General features: G+C 40.2%; 1 protein-coding gene across 1 annotated transcript; it reads right to left on the bottom strand.

Annotated features, from left to right (window-relative positions):
- Positions 1–10,426: 10,426 nt before the first annotated feature.
- LOC122342316 (E3 ubiquitin-protein ligase TRIM39-like) lies at positions 10,427–16,786 on the bottom strand. Its single transcript, XM_043236109.1, is given in 8 exon segments — positions 10,427–10,627; positions 10,630–10,788; positions 10,791–11,024; positions 11,178–11,213; positions 11,303–11,441; positions 11,517–11,814; positions 12,684–12,881; positions 16,692–16,786. Coding segments are annotated over 8 exon segments (1,305 nt in total). The 3' UTR covers positions 10,427–10,481.
- Positions 16,787–18,266: the final 1,480 nt, after the last annotated feature.

Below are 18,266 nucleotides of genomic sequence, written 5' to 3' on the forward strand. Positions count from 1 at the left end.
GTTGAATACATGGTGTGAGTAGGGCTGTGTACCTCAATACAGGACTGCACTGATTTCAGCAGAATTGAGTGAAAGAGCTGTTTATTACACACTGACAGTTAAGCTAATATATTAATAATATCATCTTCACATTGCTGCTAGGTTATCATTGCACACTGAAATATATAATGATCTTTAATGAATTAGCTCTGGTCTTGCTTAGAAATTTGCATGTATGCTTAAATATCTCATATTAAAGCAAGGTTGTTTTTCAGGAGATTGAAAACTGGCTTTTTAAAATGAGTTTATTTTATTCACAACACAGTATAATTAAAACATACAAACTGAAGGTCAAAGATTCATTATTGAGCACACTGATCCAATAACAGAGTGTAACGCCATGCCAGCAGAGGGAGCCGTCGCCCAAGTACTGACTCGTCTCCACTTCCTCTGCGCTCACTTCTTGTTTGCCCAGCATAAAGCCAGAGCACATGTTACACTTATTGCAGATTGTTGCCAGTTTCACTGCCTTACCAAGCGTTTCTCCCATGTTTATTCTGACTGCCAGCTGAGGCCCGTGAAGCTGAGGTCCACATAATGTAAAGCCTTTCTCGCGCCTCCTTGATACCGGCAGCGCGTGAGTTTGGTATGACCCAACATCGTCGCTCCCAGGGTAGAAACAAAATCCTACATCACCATTTCCTGTGTGCATGGAGAAACATGACAAGTGCCCACCTGGAGGGGTGAACATGTCTGCGGTTTCTGGTTCCTGGCCGATTGAAGGTCGGGATATTAAAGGATCTGCCAGTGCTGCTCAGAAGGCATTAGCCAGGGTTTGACCGCCTCCTGTCCACACACAACCTGCCAGCCCCAAAGGGAGACACGACAATGGAGGCCAGCTCGACTGACCACAACAATGCCCAACTCTACTGGCCTCTGACAAAATTTTAACCTGTACTATGATGTGTTCCAACAGGTCACGGGAGGGGGCTCCTTTGCCAAGGAACAGAAAGAGGATGACCGGCCACATGTGCCAGTAGTCATCAAAGGAAAGGCTTGCAGCCGTGCCCCATCCTCTCCACACTTTGTCATACAAAACGCCTGCTGTATTGCATAGAGGGGGAAGAGAAACTTTTTACTGGTGGTGCCAAGAATGAAGATGGAGGTGATCCTTCAACTGGCACATTCTCACCCCATAGCAGGACACCTCGAAGTGGCCAACACCTGCCAAAGGATCCGCAACCCCAATGGCAATGGGTCTAATGGTGCTGGCAATTTGGGTCTGGCCGAATGAAACCCTTCAATCAGACTTGGATCCAGAATGTCCCGGGCGGCTACCCATGATCTCTCCTCGGGTCCATAACCCTCCCAGACCACCAGATGTTAGAGCTGACCCCCTCTTCATCTCGAGTCCAACAAATCTTTCACCTGATAAGTAGGAGCCCATCAATATCTAGATGTGGTGGTGGTTCTGGGGCCTCAAGGCTGGGGTCAGCATCTGGGTGGACCAGTTTAAGGAGGGAGACATGGAAAGAGTGAAAGATGTAGTAATTAGCAGGAGGATCTAGCTTATATGCAACTTCATTAATTCTCTCTTGAATCTTGAAGGGTCAAACGTACCTGGGGCTCAGCTTCCTGCTTGGTAGCAGCAACTTTGTCGCTTGTGGAGAGCCAGAGCCGCTGACCTGGTTGGTAGGGAGGGTGTGTAAGATGTTGTCTGTTGGCCTGTATTTCCTGTGTTCTAATGGCCTGCTGGATACGGACATGTGCACTGTCCCACACCTTCTCACTCCGACGAATCCAGTCGTCCACCGCAGGGACTGAGGAGGATTCACCAGACCACAGGAACAGAGGAGGTTGGAACCACAGGAAGGGGGTGAGACCTGTAGATGATTGGTTAAGTGAATTCTGGGCGTATTTAGCCCAGGGCAGGAATTCACACTACAGATGTTTCTCCCTACTATAATAGGTCCGTGGTAGCAACCAATTTCCTGGTTCAGGCATTCAACTTGGACATTAGACTAATGGTGGTAACGTGAGGTGAGGCTGATATTGATGTCCGACTGCTTGCAAAGGCTCTCCAGACCTGGGAAGTAAACTGTGTTCCTCGGTCACTGACTAGGTCATCCGGGATACCATACACCTGAAAGACATTGTGGAAGAGGGCTTGTTTCTATGGCAGTGGGTAGTCTTTTCAGGGGTAACAAGGATGGTGGTAAAGTTATTGGAGGGGGGTGTATCGGTCACAAAGTCTATGGACAATGGACTTTCTGGGATGGGTAGTAGTTTGAGGAGACCAGAAGGCAGTTCTTTAGGTGTCTTAGACTTGACATGACACTTGGCATGACTTGACATACGACGTGATTTGTTGGTTAATTTCAGGCCACCAGAAGGAGATCAACTGGATGGTACAAGATATACCTGGGTGTCCAGCACTGGGAGGTGTGTGTACCCACTGCATGATTCACAGACGTAAGATGAGGGGCACATATTGCTTGTTAGGATGACATTGAGACAGTGTTGGTTCATGCTGTTGGGCTCGTTGTAAGTCCTCCATGATGTCCCAAAACACTGGCACAATGATACATGATGGTGAAAGAATGGGTTCATGATCAAGAGGTTGAGTGTGGCAATCATAATGTCCGGAGTGCATGCGCTTTTCCATTCTTACTACCGGGTTTGTAATGGTAAACTGGAACAGGAGTGAAGAACACCGACCAGGAGCTTGGCAAGGGTTTAAGCATTTTGTGCTCTTAATATACAACAAGTTTTTGTGATCCGTTATGACTTGAAAGGTGCACGGCTCCCTTTAACCAGTGTCCACTCCTCAATAGCTGCCTTCATAGATACAGTTCCTTGTTCCCCACATTATAATTTCTCTCAAAATCTTGAGTCAGAATCCCAAACTGCTGCAGCCCAATCAATTGCTCTGCTGCTAACAATGTAATCAACAATGTAAATGCACATTTCATCTTCTCCGACTCAAACTTGCTTTCTTGGAACTAGAGATATAAGAAGGTAGGCAATGGGTCTAATCCAGTAAATCAGGCATCCACACAAGGCAAACAATACAAAAGGGTCCAAGAATCATGAAACATGAAACAGGCAAACTCATTAAGGAAAAACGAATTAGGAAATGTGTTTAAGTGTATGCAACAATAACACATAAACTAATGCAAAGGATAAACATTACTTTGCTAAGTGGCTGGGTCAGCTTGTGCATTGCATCTCTAGGCAAATTCATCTGTTATTCTTTTCAGCTGTCTTTTTTTCATTCTGTTATCTCTAAGTATGAGGTAAATTCTGGGTTATTCCTCTCTTCTTTTCAGCGGTCATTTTCTTTTATCTCAAACCGTGTCTATAATGAGGTAAATCCTAAGCCGTGCTGAACTAAATGAATCCTTACACTTTGTATGCATGAGCTGATGTGGGAGCGTGTCATGTTTCGCATGTCTCACGTGGACTATTGTAATGATAAAAGCTATTTTAGCTTGTGGGTGTGGTTGCAAAGAAACTGGGAATGGTCTTGGTTTCATACTGATAACTTTATCATTGGAATATTTGTTTTCAACATGACACATTTAAAAGCATACCCTTCAAGCTTTCTTTATCATCTATTTCTCATGTCTGTGTGTCAGGTGAAAAGTTTCAGGTCACTGAGTTTCAGTTCATTTTAGTCATGTGAGTGAGATAAAAATCTCATTTGATTACAATTGATATTAAACTGATATTTCCTACTGACACACTACAGCAAAAAAATCAAAATAACACTTTTTTTGGCTGGAAAAAAAATGGTGGCCTAAAACTTCTGCACAGTACAATACATATATAGCACATAGTCACTAAGGAATTAAAACAAAAATCTGAAATCATCCTGCTAGACATACTTCCAGTTTGTCCAATGAGCAGGCTGAGTCCTCCAGTTTTTCAGAGAGCAGCTTCACTCCTGAATCTCCAGGATGATTGTAGCTCAGATCCAGCTCTCAGGTGTGAGGGTTTGAAGTCAGAGCTGAAGACAAATAACCACAGCCTTTCTCTGTCACCATACAGCCAGACAATCTGAAAAGCAGTAGTCCACATGACAATTAGACATCTCTCACACATTTATACTAATTTCATCCATGAATTTCAATTGGAATTAGTATGGCATTACAATGCCATTTCTATATTGATGTCTTAAAGATTAGTGTTAAAAATAAACATATAAAAACAGTCTGAAATGCCATGTACACATTATAAAATATATGATAAAAACGGCTGTCCAGTGGAGTTGTGTTGCTGCAAAACATTTCTTAAATCTATCTGATGACATCTATTCAATCTAATTTTCTGCTGAAAATTTTGAATTATATCCCTATTATTACCCTATTATATCCCAATCAACTGGTTGACATGCACGTAAGTTCAAAAAGATCATTTTCTTATAATATGCATTTATCTTGACCTTATTTGTTCATAAACTCCCAAACGATATATTTTTTCCCAAGCCCTCTGGTGTTTGGTCAGATTCCACTTAAAGCAGTATTTGTGAGCTTTTTAATGCTCCAAAAGTGGCAACTAGTGGCAAAGAGTGAATTAGCATTATGCTAATGTTTGACTTTGACTTTGTTTATGCGGCAGGAAGTAAGTGTGTGCTCTTAACACACATTAAATCCACAATACCTCAAATACAGCTCCAGAGCGGTATTTGAAGCTGCATTTGAAGAGCATCCCATCATGCATCATATTCTGGATATAAATCATGAGGTTTTTTGTGCCCAGACCTCACGACATGTAACAAATCCAGCACAAAACACGATAAATAAGACTCTAAATCTAACTCTTTGAATGTTGTGAGGAGATAATTAACTTATCTGATAGCTGATTTAAAGTGAACAATTATATAAAGCTGAAGAAATTTACATCATGGCTGAGCTTATATAACTCGTGATACTTATCTTTATACTGTTGTCTTGTTATCTCATATGGTTAAGCTATTACTGTCTTTATTATGTACGTGTATATTCATTATTATTGTTGTTATTGTTCATTTATGGACCCACACACAAATGTATTTATTACTCAAATGGGAACAATAAAGATGTTTATTATGGACATAAACTGAGTGATTTATTGTTCCTCCTGAACAATCTGTAAGTGCACCTTAAACTTCCATACAGTAAATGCTCCACTATTTTCTGTTTAAAAGTTTTCCACACAACACTGAGATCAAAAGGTTAACAAGCTACAAAGCGTGTTTTGACTTTAGAAGTACATGCCTATTACCAACAGAATTTATTTCAATAAATCCATTAACCTACCCATCAGGTGCTGTTGAACAAGTTCTGAATTAAATTGTTACTTTTTATTGGATATAAACAGTTATCCGATATCCAGTGTATAACAGTACATGACAAGGTCAACTGGTTATTATGATGGCCAATCAAAAAAAAAGGGTAGATGTTGCATTTTAAAATCCATAAAGACAGACTGGACCAGTCAAAACTAGTCAGGAAGTCACATGCAAATGTGACTAAAGCTTACTTAAGTTTTCAGATGATGTAACAAAACATTTAGAAAAATTGGAGTCGGGCTGGACAATTATATAAAATTACATTACAAGCTTTACAATTTCATTAACACATTTTTTCTTATTTGTTTTATTGTAAGCATTTACCTCAGAATCTCCAGATGACAGTTTGGACTCTTCAGTCCTTTCAGAGAGCAGCTTCACCCTGAATCCTGCAGGTCATTGTTACTCAGGTCCAGCCTTCAGGCTGTTTGAGTTTGAGAATTGTAAAACTGAAGACAAACTTCCACAAGATTGAGCAGTGAGTTTGTAGTTACATAGCCTGTGTAAAGAACAAAATAAACAATTATATCAAAATGTTTGTAACATATGTAACCCTTGTTCCCGATGGAGAGAAAATAGACGCTTATATTGTGACGAAAGACTGGGGTCTTGGTCGGAGCCTGAATTCATGCTAACTAAAGAGAAAGCACCAATGAAATCTGGCTAGTGGAATTTGCATGCATGCTGAACTAATCAAAGGTGAGAGGTGCAACGCCTCCTCAGGTTTTGCTGAACCAAGTCCAGGTGGGCCAGTATGGCGCAACCAGCAGAACCTGTTAGTCATCCTCTCTGATCCTGTCTGTGTGAGTAGGCTCACTGGGGAATAGCATATTTGCATAGCATCCGAGGCTAGCTGTGTGCCAGTGCATCCATGCCGATGTGATCCTCAAATCAGGAATAAAACAATTAGCATTGGGAGGACTTTGGGAAGCAATCAGATAACACCTGGGCTTCCAACAAATCGAATCCAAATCACCTGAAGCTGTCACCATTCTTTGGGGAAATAAGTGTGTTAGCTGCAACGATTATGATCTTCTGGAATATGGACACTATGCAGTGATTTCAAACTTGGCTGACTCAAGAGGAGAAGATGGTGCAGACATGATCATGAGACTGATGCGACATGATCATAGACCTTCAATCCAGAACAGATGGGCATAAGGTTGATCAGAGATCTGGGTGTTTGACCTCAGATGACAATGTGTTACAAGGCTATTCCACATTTCCAGTGATGTGCTACAAGATTTATTTTACTTCTTACTTGACAAGTTTTTACAGCAGCACCACTACAGCTTCATCATCTGGTGGTGTATTTGGATGTGTTCTAAAAATATCTACTTGCAAGACTCACTGCACTGAATACCTCAGCCACATGTACAAACATGCTTTCTCAAACTCAAATGTTGAAAGAGACAACAGCATCTAACAAGCTGGTGTTGTCAAGTTGAAAGAGGACACCTACTAGCCAAAAATCTCAGAGCCTTGGTTTTCCTAACAGATCTAACAGCTCTGCAGTGGAGCTTTTGATAGAGAAAACTGTGGACGATTCAGTAAATTTAGATTTTATTTGTAGCTTCACAAACATTTTATACAGAAGTGTGGATAAAACAAATATAATGTTTTCAGTTTTTTTTAATCAGTTTGTGTGGAAATGATGGGCAATTAGCAACTTCAGAACTAAATGCACTGGTTGCAGTTTCTTGATTGTGCATTGTAGACATTCTGTTAATAAACTCATTTTGTAATGTAATTTTAAATAAATTATATAATTGTTTAGCATTCATTCATTGTTTGTCTTTTGTTAAGTTAATACATTGTTGGCATGCTCTAAAACTGATAAATAACTTGTGGTCTGTTAAACGGCAAAGACAGATTAAAATGAAACAAAAGAGAGCACTTCAAATTGAAAGTTTTTATACATTTAATATTAAAGAGTTTACATTTATTATCATTTTATTTAGTGTTACATTAAGTAATTTTGAAGAAAATGACAGCAAAATTCTGGAGGGACTGATCACACAAAGACCTCCTCGACTGGTTTAGACGATTTTATTAATCTTTTGAAACACACATGCTAAATCATAAACATGGTCAAGTTTTTAAAGTTCAGTGTTACTTACCGAACTGATCTGCATTCTTTAACCACAGGTAACAGATACTGAAGAACTTCATCTCCTGTGTGTTGTTCTCCAATAAACTGTTTTAGATCAAAAATATCCATCTTCTGCTCTGATGTCAGCAACACATAAACCAGAGCTGACCACTGTGAAGAGGAGAGTTTGATTTCTCTTATTTTTCAGATTTCAGATAACCCTGGATCTCCTGCATCAGTGAATCATCACCCAGTTCATTCAGACAGTGAAACAGATTGATGGATTTCTCTGAAGAGTGATTCTCCCTGATCTTCTGTTTAATGAACTGAACTGTTTTCTCTTTGTTGTAGAAGCAGCTTCCTGTCTGTGTCAGTAGTTTTCTTAAGAGAGTCTGATTGGACTCCACTGAGAGACCCAGAAGAAACTGCAGAAAAGGTCCAGATGTCCATTCTTACTCTTTAAGGCAATTTCTAAAGCACTCTGATGCAGCTCCAATAATGAATTATACTTCATCTGGTTCAAAATCTTAGACAACAGACTTTGTTTGATTTCATCAAATGCATTGATTTTGTTGACTGTAAAGGAGTGGTGCACATATAGAGCTGCTAAATGTTCCTGCAGGCTTAGATGAACAGAAGCAGAACACTTTCCTCTGAAACAAGCCCAGCTCCTCTCTGAAGATTTGAGTGCACAGTCCTGAATAAACTGATGCTTCTGTCACATCAATGCCACACTCTCTCAGGTCTTCATCATAGAAGATCAGGTTTCCTTTCACTAGCTGCTGGAAAGCCAGTTTCCCCAGTTTGAGGATCATGTCTTCATCTGTCACCTTCTCCTCATACTCCTTCTCACGTTTGATGTTGGTCTGAAGGATCAGGAAGTGTGTGTACATTTGAGTGAGAGTCTTGGGAATCTCTGCAGTCTCTGCTCGACTCAAGATCTTCTCAAGAACAGTGGCTGAGATTCAGCAGAAGACTGGGATGTGACACATGATGAAGAGAGCTCCTGGAGGACTTCAGATGTGAGATGATCCTGTCTGCCAGACTCTGATCACTGATCCTCTTCCTGAAGTATTCCTCCTTCTGTGTCTCATTGAAGCCTCGTACCTCTGTCACTCGATGGACGCACTCTGAGGGGACGAGATCAGCTGCTGCTGGTCTGGAGGTGATCCAGATGAGAGCAGAGGGAAGAAGATTCCCCACAATCAGGTTCATCAGCAGCACATCCACTGAGGCTGACTCAGATATATTACACAGTTTCACTTTACTCTTAAAGTCCAGAGACAGACGACACTCGTCCAGACCATCAAAGATGAACAACACTTCATATTCATCACTGGATATTTCCATTTCTTTAGTTTCAGGGAAGAAGACGTGAAGAAGATCTGAAAGACTGAGTGTTTTGTCCTTCATCAAGTTGATTTCTCTGAAAGGAAGTGGAAAAATGAGCTGGACTCAATCTGCTCAATCTGTCTCACCTCATGCTCATTATTGATCTCTCCTCTCTTACTCTCTGTGATGTAGAGCTTTGTGTAGATCTCATTCAGCAGTGTTGGGTTTCTCTGCGTTTCTGTTCCCTCACACAGACACTCAAACTTATTCTGCAGATTTGATCTAAGAGTGTTGAGGACCTCATGACCGCAAAATACTTACTATAATTAGTTAAAAAGTTAATAAGCATGCAGATGTATCATGGCTTTAACTTTAATCTTTACAGAAATGTTATACCTGACACCAGGCCTTGTATCTTGACTATTGAATTGTGATGACTGAATCATAGAAGCATCATTCTTCAAAGACACACAGCTGGGCTTTTGCTCTGATCTCTTCTACTGAAGTGGACTAGAGTGGACAGAGAGAGACAGTTAAAGGGTTAATTAAACCTGTAAGACAAAAAGCGGTGCCACTCTCACACTACAAATCTTATTCTTACGCTAATGAAAATACATCACACAGATAGAGAAGACAGAGCAAGTTACCTCTGATATGAAACAAGATCTCAAAATCTTAAAGGGTAAAAGGATTATATAAGCCTATCGTACATTCAAACTAATGTTTTATTGTGAATATGATCTAAAAAATGAATGCTGTTTCAGATGGAGGTAATCACACTCGCTTTGTCAATCTCTCTCCCATAATATGCTTTTAAACAACACAAGGTTCCTTTGTTACTATTTCAAAAGTGATGTTTTAGAATTAGTAAGATTACCTGTAAAGTTTCTATAGCGAATCATTGTTTACCTTCAGGAAAGCAGCAACAGATGTGTGTGTGTGTGTGTCTGCTGGGCGAGTCACAGATCAAAGATTTCTCTTCTTTGGTTCTGAGGCAGATTCACGTTATAATTCAAACTAACATACGACTGAACAACAGAGACTGGAATTATTCGAGAGATTTTAGTGATATTTCAGTGCTCAGTATATAACTCTTAATGGATTAATATTTGTTTAGCATACTTTTTTTGTATCATTTATTTACATTTCCACTACATTTAGTATAATCTGTGACTATAAAACTAATGAAATCAGTAATAAACAATTAATCTATTTATAAGTCTAAGTATATAGAAGTTATACTGTGCTCCTAGAATCTGTTTTACGTTAGAGGTTTTTAAAATAAATAAGAATTAAAATAAATAAAAAATAACCAAGTGAAGAAAGAATCTTAGATAGATAATCTTAGATAATCTCAATAGATGCTTCCACGTGTAATCTAACACAATCATCAGACGTAAAGCAGCTTCAAAAATGTGGAATGAAATGTTGACCAATGAAGAGGTAAAATGACTGTCAAGCTTTGGGGTGTTCATCTACTTCGTCTTTTTCAGCTTTTGACAGGGTATTACTGTTTTTACAGAAATTTCACTTTGTCACATTGAGATGGAGGAATAAAATGGCATGTTTTATGAAAATATAATGTTTTATGAAAAATATAATAAACATTTGCATCATTACATTAATAATGTGCATATTATATATTAAAATATCAAATTATTGCATTTTCAAAAATTGAAAAAAGAGCAGCACATAACAATTTATAAAAATCATAACTATAATCTTGTATTTCATATCAAGAGAAATTCATTTATTATAACTGACAGGTGTGATGATCAGTGGATTTGAGTTTTTACCTCCATAGTTTAAGGATGGGCTAAATAATGGATAGAGTTTTTCAGTGAAAGACTGATCGGTGAAAGAGTAGATATGAGAGCTGGACTCATCATAAAGGAGACCAGACCCTCGTCATAATCCACAAACACACCAACCTCGCTGTGGCTTCCTCTCAGAGACAGAGAGACACGACAATCCTCACAGGCTTTATATTCATCTCCATTCCTCAGAATCAAAGTCCAGTATCCATCTCTGGGACTCAGTTTGATCTGTCCTTCCTGTGAATGGATTCTCTGGCCACTCCTAAAATCCATTCAGTCTTTTCTTTTACCTGCACTTCAAAATAAAATCTCCCCGAGGAGAATCCCTCCTTTCCCAGGACATTTACACATATATCAAATCTCTCAGGTTTGTCTGGGAGTTTCTGTGTAAAGTCTCCATCTCTCACTTGTTTTCCATCATCAGACAGAATGAGATCAGGATGAGCTGTATCAGGATCCAGAGTCACATCCACTGAGAAAACACAGAAAACTTATCAATCAAAACTTCACAATACACAGATTATGTGATGCTGATGTTAATTGTGATCCAGTGTTTAATTAGTAGTGCAGTAATGAAGCTGTGAGTGTATGAATGTAAACTAGTGTAGAGCAGACAGCACTGTACCTGCATACTGCTGCATCCACTTCAGCTCTGAAGAGACTAATGACAAGAAACATCAGCAGAATGAGGTTATATTTAAGGAATTGAGAACAACATCATGCTTCTATCTGATCAGTGTAATGATGTACCAGTTTGTGAGAGTTTCTCGTCTATAGTGTCCTTCAGTTGAGTCAGAGCTCTCCTCAGAGTCTCCAGACTCTCATGAGTCTTCACAATGATCTCAGGATAGTTCCTGGTGTTTCTGGAGATGCTCAGGAATGAGTAGATCTACAGCAGGAGAGAGGAGAAGTCCTTATGGACTCATAAACTGCATTATCATTGATCAGAGAGATCATGACTGACCTGTAGGAGGTGGAGGTGATCTTTAGTGTGTGAGAGCTGCTCCAGCTCAATGTTTCTCATCTTTAGCTCAGAGATCTCCTGTTCCAGCTCTTCAATCAGATCTCGCTCTTGTTTCTCTGCTGCTTTCTGCTGCTCCTCTATCATCTCCAGTAGTTCGGTCTGAAGTCTCTCAATGGAGCGGATCAGATCAGTGAAGAGCTCGACACGGGCTGCTTTCTCCTGCTCTGTGTTTCTCTGCTCAACCAGGACAGCCAAGACATTATTAGAAGAATCTGTGTTACGATTGATCCTACTTTTTCTTTTTACATAAAGATGTTTTTGGGGTTTCAGAATGTGATGTCTAAACTTTGTCCTGCATTGTTTGCAGTGAATGATTCCTCAAATCATGTGTTTTTCAATAATGTTGAGAGGTGTGTGATCAGGTGATCACAGCCATGTTGATATTCAGTCCTTAGGTAACTTATACACATATTTGTATTTGCTCTGACCCCGAATAAACTAGTTTTAATCAAAGCTGTAACAAGCGTCTCAGGTTATGAATGTAATCATGGTTCCTCGAGGAGCGAGACACTGTGTCCAAAATGCTATAGGGAACTCCTGTGTGAGTCACTCTCTGAATCTGCTGTAGATTCTGTCAATGGAAGGGCGCAATGTCATAGGTGGGTGATGTCAGAGACCAGGAAAGTATAAAGGCATGTGCGACAAAGCCGGCATCAGATTGAAAGTCATGAACATCTGCGATGGCAGGGATGCCGGAAGTATGGCAGCGCAGTGTCTCATTCCCTCAAGGAACCACGGTTATATTTAAAACTTGGAGACATTCCTTTTCAGGAACCCAAACTGCATTTAAAAGCTATGGGAACAGGACACCATATGAAACAGGGACACCTGCCAAATAGGCCTTTGAGGCCGCCATACCTTTATAGTGAGCCTTTACTCCCAGACTAGAGGACTCCTAACAAGTCAAGATTACCCACAGTCCTGCCATCCCGAGCGGTGAGTGATAAGCCGATAATGCTGCAACATGCACCATAATTGTGGAGTGGGCCTTGCAAAAATTTTGCCTACAGATACTCCAGAACTGTACTAACCGGCTCGTTAACTGGGTCTTGCTGACAAACTCTGCACCATGAGGTGAATAACTTCCTCTTCAGGGCATACACTTACCTTGTTGAGGAGATCTTGGTTGGTGCAAGGTCTCTACCACCTCGGCTGGAAGACCAGAAGGTATGAGCGGCCAGAACTGGGCTACTAACAGTAAACGAACATTGTCTCAGTGCACTCTCATCAAAACTCCCGGAAGCAGAGATGAAGACAGCTGAAGCTTCTTCTAGGTCTGTACCATAGGGTCCACTCCCAGGGGAGCTGGAGGAGCCAACACACAATCATTTCTCAGGTCTGGGAGAAAGTTCTTCTCGAAAGACTGCCAGCATCTCCAGGCAGTTGTGCCATGTAAGATGGCGACCAGTCTACAAACCACGGGCTGAGGGTCACTCATGACCACTCCCAACCAGTAAGAGATGCATCTGTCACTAGCAACACACAAGCGACAAGGGCCCCCAACACTGGGCCTTAGTCTTTTCCTTGTCATAAAATGAAGCACACACACAGAGAGCGATCTGAATGACAGAAAGCTGATGCCGTTTTGCTTTGACGCAAGTGCCTTTATACTTTCCTGGTCTTTGATATCACCCGCCTATGACGTTGCGGCCGTCTGTTGACAAATTCTATAACAGATTCAGACCGTGGTCAGGTAGAAAGCGTTCCATAGCATTCTGGATGCAGTTTGAGTTCCCAAAAGGAGCTGTAGTGCATGTTTTCCTTCAATTTCTCCTTCCTTGGTGCTAAGACACAAGAGAAGGTACTGAGGGGAAGGACACAAGGATGAGCAAATAAGAAATGGAAAGCACCTGATAAGTTTCAAGCAGTATGTATTTTCCTCCGAACAGCACATTAGGTAAGAACAATCATGGCCGCCATACTGAAAGATCACACCAAATTTCAACAAACTGGGCTCATCTAGAAAGAATAATTGATGAACACTTTTCACTGATTCTTATTTGCATGTCTAATTTCTTAAGCAGATGTTGCAAATGCATTCTAAGGAATTGTTTTTTTTTTTTTGCTTTTTCTGTGTTCTACACTGTCCACCATATTGTCTTGACTTGATGTCATACACCATATAATCACTGAAAATGCAAGATGTCACAATCCTGCACAGAATGATTCAACAGCTCTGTGTGAACCTACAGTATAGTGAATGAAGTCAAGTTAACCGTTCCAACATGGCGGATGTATCTACATGCCTGGAGCAGTCCAAAGGGCATCTATATATGTCTATGCCCTACACCTTTTATTCTTTTAAAGTTGTAACTCTGGAGGACAAACCCTTCAAAGGATTAGAGATAAAACCAATACAGACACCCAACTAAACTGTGACTAAATCTCACTATAGGAGAAGAAGACTTGTACAAACTTGTTAAATCATCTAAACCAGCAACATGTATGTTAGACCTATTCCATCTAAACTATTAAAAGATTTGCTTCCAGAAGTCATAGATCCTATTTTGAACATTATTAATTCATCATTGTCATTAGGATATGTTCCCAAAACCTTCAAACTGGCTGTAGTTAAGCCTCTTATTAAGAAACCACATCTTGATCCCAAAGACTTAGTAAATTACAGACCAATCTCTAATCTCCCTTTTCTGTCAAAGATACTAGAAAGGTAGTATCCTCACAACTGTATTCCTTTTAGAAAAAATGGTGTCGTGAGGATTTCCAATCAGGTTTTAGATCGTACCATAGTACTGAGACTGCTCTCATTAGAATTACTAATGACCTGCTTTTATCATCGGATTGTGGTTTTATCTCATTATTAGTGCTATTAGATCTTAGCGCGGCATTCAATACTACTCGATCACAACATTCTCTTGGACTAGACTAGAAAACTATGTTGGCATTAGAGGGAAAGCGCCTTAGCATGGTTTAAATCATATCTATCTGACCGCTATCAGTTTGTAGCATTAAATGAGGAGGTATCATATCGCTCAAAAGTTAAATATGGAGTTCCTCAGGGCTCAGTGCTAGGACCGTTACTTTTCAACCTGTACATGTTGAAAAGGGAGGTATTAACATGAGTCATGGTGTAAGCTTTCACTGCTATGCTGATGATACTCAGCTCTATATTTCAGCGCCAGCCTGGTGATACACACCAAATTGAGAATCTAACAGAATGCATAGTCGATATAAAAACTGGATGATGAGTAACTTCCTAATGCTAAATTCTGAAAAAACAGAGTGCTAATAATTGGACCTAAAAACCCCATATAATAATCTAGAACTTGATGACTGCTCTGTTAATTCTTCATCATCAGTGAGGAACCTAGGTGTGCTGTTTGACAGCAATCTTTCTTCGAAAATCATGTTTCTAGCATCTGTAAAACTGCGTTTTCCATCTTAAAAATATATCTAAATTACGACCTATGCTGTCAACCTCTAATGCAGAAATATTAATTCATGCGTTTATGACCTCGAGGTTAGATTATTGTAATGCTTTATTGGGTGGTTGTTCTGCACAGCTTGATAAACAAACTTCAGCTAGTCCAAAGCATGCAGCAGCCAGAGTCCTTACTAGAACTAGGAAGTATGATCACATTAGCCGGTTCTGTCAACACTGCACTGGCTCCTATCAAACATCGGATAGATTTTAAAATCTTATTAATTACCTATAAAGCCCTGAATGGTTTAGCTCCTCAATACTTGAGCGAGCTCTTATCACATTATAGTCCTGCACACCCACTGCGTTCTCAAAACTCTGGCCATTTGATAATACCTAGAATATCAAAATCAACTGCGAGGCGGCAGATCCTTTTCCTATCTAGCACCTAAACTCTGGAACAATCTCCCTAACTCTGTTAGGAAGCAGACACACTCTGCCAGTTTAAATCTAGATTAAAGACACATCTTTTAACTTAGCCTACACATAACACACCAACACACTTTTATTATTCAAATCCGTTAAAGGATTTTTAGGCTGCATTACTTAGATTTGCTGGAACCAGAGACACTACTCCTAAAACCACGATGTACTTGTGACATCGTAAAAAATAACATCTCGCTAATGTTAGTCCTGTCTCTTTCTCAGTCTGTTTTCACAGTTTGTATCCAGACTAGATGGTGGATCAGCACACAGAGACTATGTTCATCAGAGACCTAGATGCGCCGTGGACAGATCACCAGATCTGATGCACACACACACACACACACACACACACACACACACACACACTAAGTCATTTACACTACCTGACACAGCTGCGTTTAATATTGAACTGGAAGTTAAGTGCTGGGCGTCCAGAGAGAGAGAACTGCCCCAACTGAGTCTGGTTTCTCCCAAGGTTTTTTTCTCCATTCTGTATGCATGGGGTTTTGTTTCCTTGCCGCTGTCGCCTCTGGCTTGCTTGGTTGAGGGACACTTAACTTCTAGTGACTTAACGTCGAATTGATTACAGAGATCGTCTCTGCATTTAATAAGAAATTGGTCACTCTCGTCATTATACATCCCTGTCATTGTACTCTTCTACTTTATACTGTACAGTGCTTTGATGCAACCTGTGTTGTTAAAAGCGCTATATAAATAAAATGATTGATTGATTGATGTCCTGTACTGGGTGCACCAACAAGACATGAGCAAAGCTCCCGGACAGGACCAATGTTAGCTGAAGTTAAAGCGCACACTCACTGTTTCCCTGGTGCACGTGTTCTTGATGTTTCTGATGATCCTAAAGGCGTCTTGATCATCAGTGCTTGGTTAACAACACCAGCGACATCCGTAGACTTTAAAACGTCTGACCAAGACAGTTTGAAGAACATTGCCCAAGACAACGATCATCACGTCAGGACCACTTTCCAGAGAAGGTCATGGTGTAAGAACAGAAACTGCTCTTTGTTAAAAGGTTGTAGGATTTAGGATTGTCCGTGCTAATGGTGTAACTTCTGTAACATCTCCAGGACACTCCGTATGACTAGTGAGTCAAATCTCAAATAACTGCTATGATGGCTTTTGTTCTACCCACTTAAGTGATAGAAGTACTTGCATTGTCAATCTGTAAAGACTGTGTCTGTGAAGTCAAAATATAAGTGAGGACTCCAGCCGTAGAGGTGGGGACTGACATCACAGTCTTGAAGGCTGCCCAGAAATGGCTTCCCAAGTACCCAGATCGAAATGGACTCCAGAACTCCCTGATCCAGCCAGGGAGGCCTTCCATGTCTCTGTCCTGTGACAGCCTCCAGGTGATTAGATAATCTCATCGCGAATGTTTGGTTTCATCCTGTTGATTTGATTGCACACACCTCTCAAAAAATTGCAGCGTCTACATCTGCCGCTTTTTCCATGCAGCAGACAGAGTGCCCGGTTCCATCAGAGTTGTACATGTACAAAAGTAAAGCGGATCTGGTTTCAAAGCCAAATCACGACAACATCAATCTGGAGGTATTCCAACCAAAGAAAAAAAGACAACACACTGACATTCCTAATATGTTGTATGCGTAAAAGAAGCTGCAAAAGTTCTAACCACGACAAACTTACAGATGGACCTGAAGACACACCAAAGCACTGAATTTGGAGAAAAATTTAAGGACCTTCACAGCCGCTCGTCAAGGTCTCGTCAAGTTCCAACGCAGGCTTTTGAGCGATCGACAAACTAAAGTCTGCTGGATGACAAATGACTATGCTGGTCTGAATGAGTCTACTCCTCCACACCTCTGTTATAAGCATGAGTCTCATTAAGACTGCTCATGGACTGCAGTGTTGCAACAATCTATGATATTATCAATTATGTCAGAAAACAGGACACAGGTTGAATTTAAAATACTTCAGCTCAATAGTAACATTGTCAGATAAGCATTAGAAATCTTGCTTATCTTTTGCTCTGGCTACAGATTTCTTAAAAAAATTGAATGCAGATTTCCTCTCCAGACCGCCTGGTGGATGGCTTTACAATAGGAAGAAAGCATGACAATGCTTTGTCCCAGTATGCAAACTACATCATCACAAGCGAACACCGCATAGAAGAACTCCTCCCAATTCCTGCTGCCATGGATGTTGCTCTCTCATTGGCTGTAGGTAATCACTGATGTTCAAAACACGTTTCACATGGCATGATTTTGAATCACTGACAGGTGCAGAATTCATCAATGTAAATGGCGTATCACGCACTGTCAAGCTCATTTGAACATACCTTGTTATAAAGTTTTGTTATAAGTTTCATAGCTGTTTGCATAATTTGGCTCTTCGATACTATTTAACCTGAGAATATAATAATAAATTAAGTATTTTGTGTGAATGTCTTTCAAATAATATCTCACCTAAAACAGTCCTGTCAGTCATACTTCAGAACAGATCAAGTTGACAAAGCAGAGTTTCTTTCTCTTGTAGTGATGTCAGTTCTTAAATATCGTGCTTGCGGGCACCACTAATTCCTTGAATTTAGATTTAGGTTCCACTGGTTTTGGGCTTAAGTCTTGGTTATAATAATTAACATGTCAACGGCCAAGGAATTGCACCTGGACAATAAAGAAGCATCATAGAAGATTGTTGAATGAATAAGAATTACAATTAAATTATCGGAAACTGCCATTGTAGAGGTTGAAAAAAAACAAAACAGATCAATATGATTATATAAAAAGTAATGCCACTAGTGTTTTATGGTGTTTGTGCTTGCCTATAAAAGGAAAAAAAGTTTAAAA

The sequence above is a fragment of the Puntigrus tetrazona genome, chromosome 4 (genome assembly GCF_018831695.1).
Source record: "Puntigrus tetrazona isolate hp1 chromosome 4, ASM1883169v1, whole genome shotgun sequence".
NCBI lineage: Eukaryota > Metazoa > Chordata > Actinopteri > Cypriniformes > Cyprinidae > Puntigrus > Puntigrus tetrazona.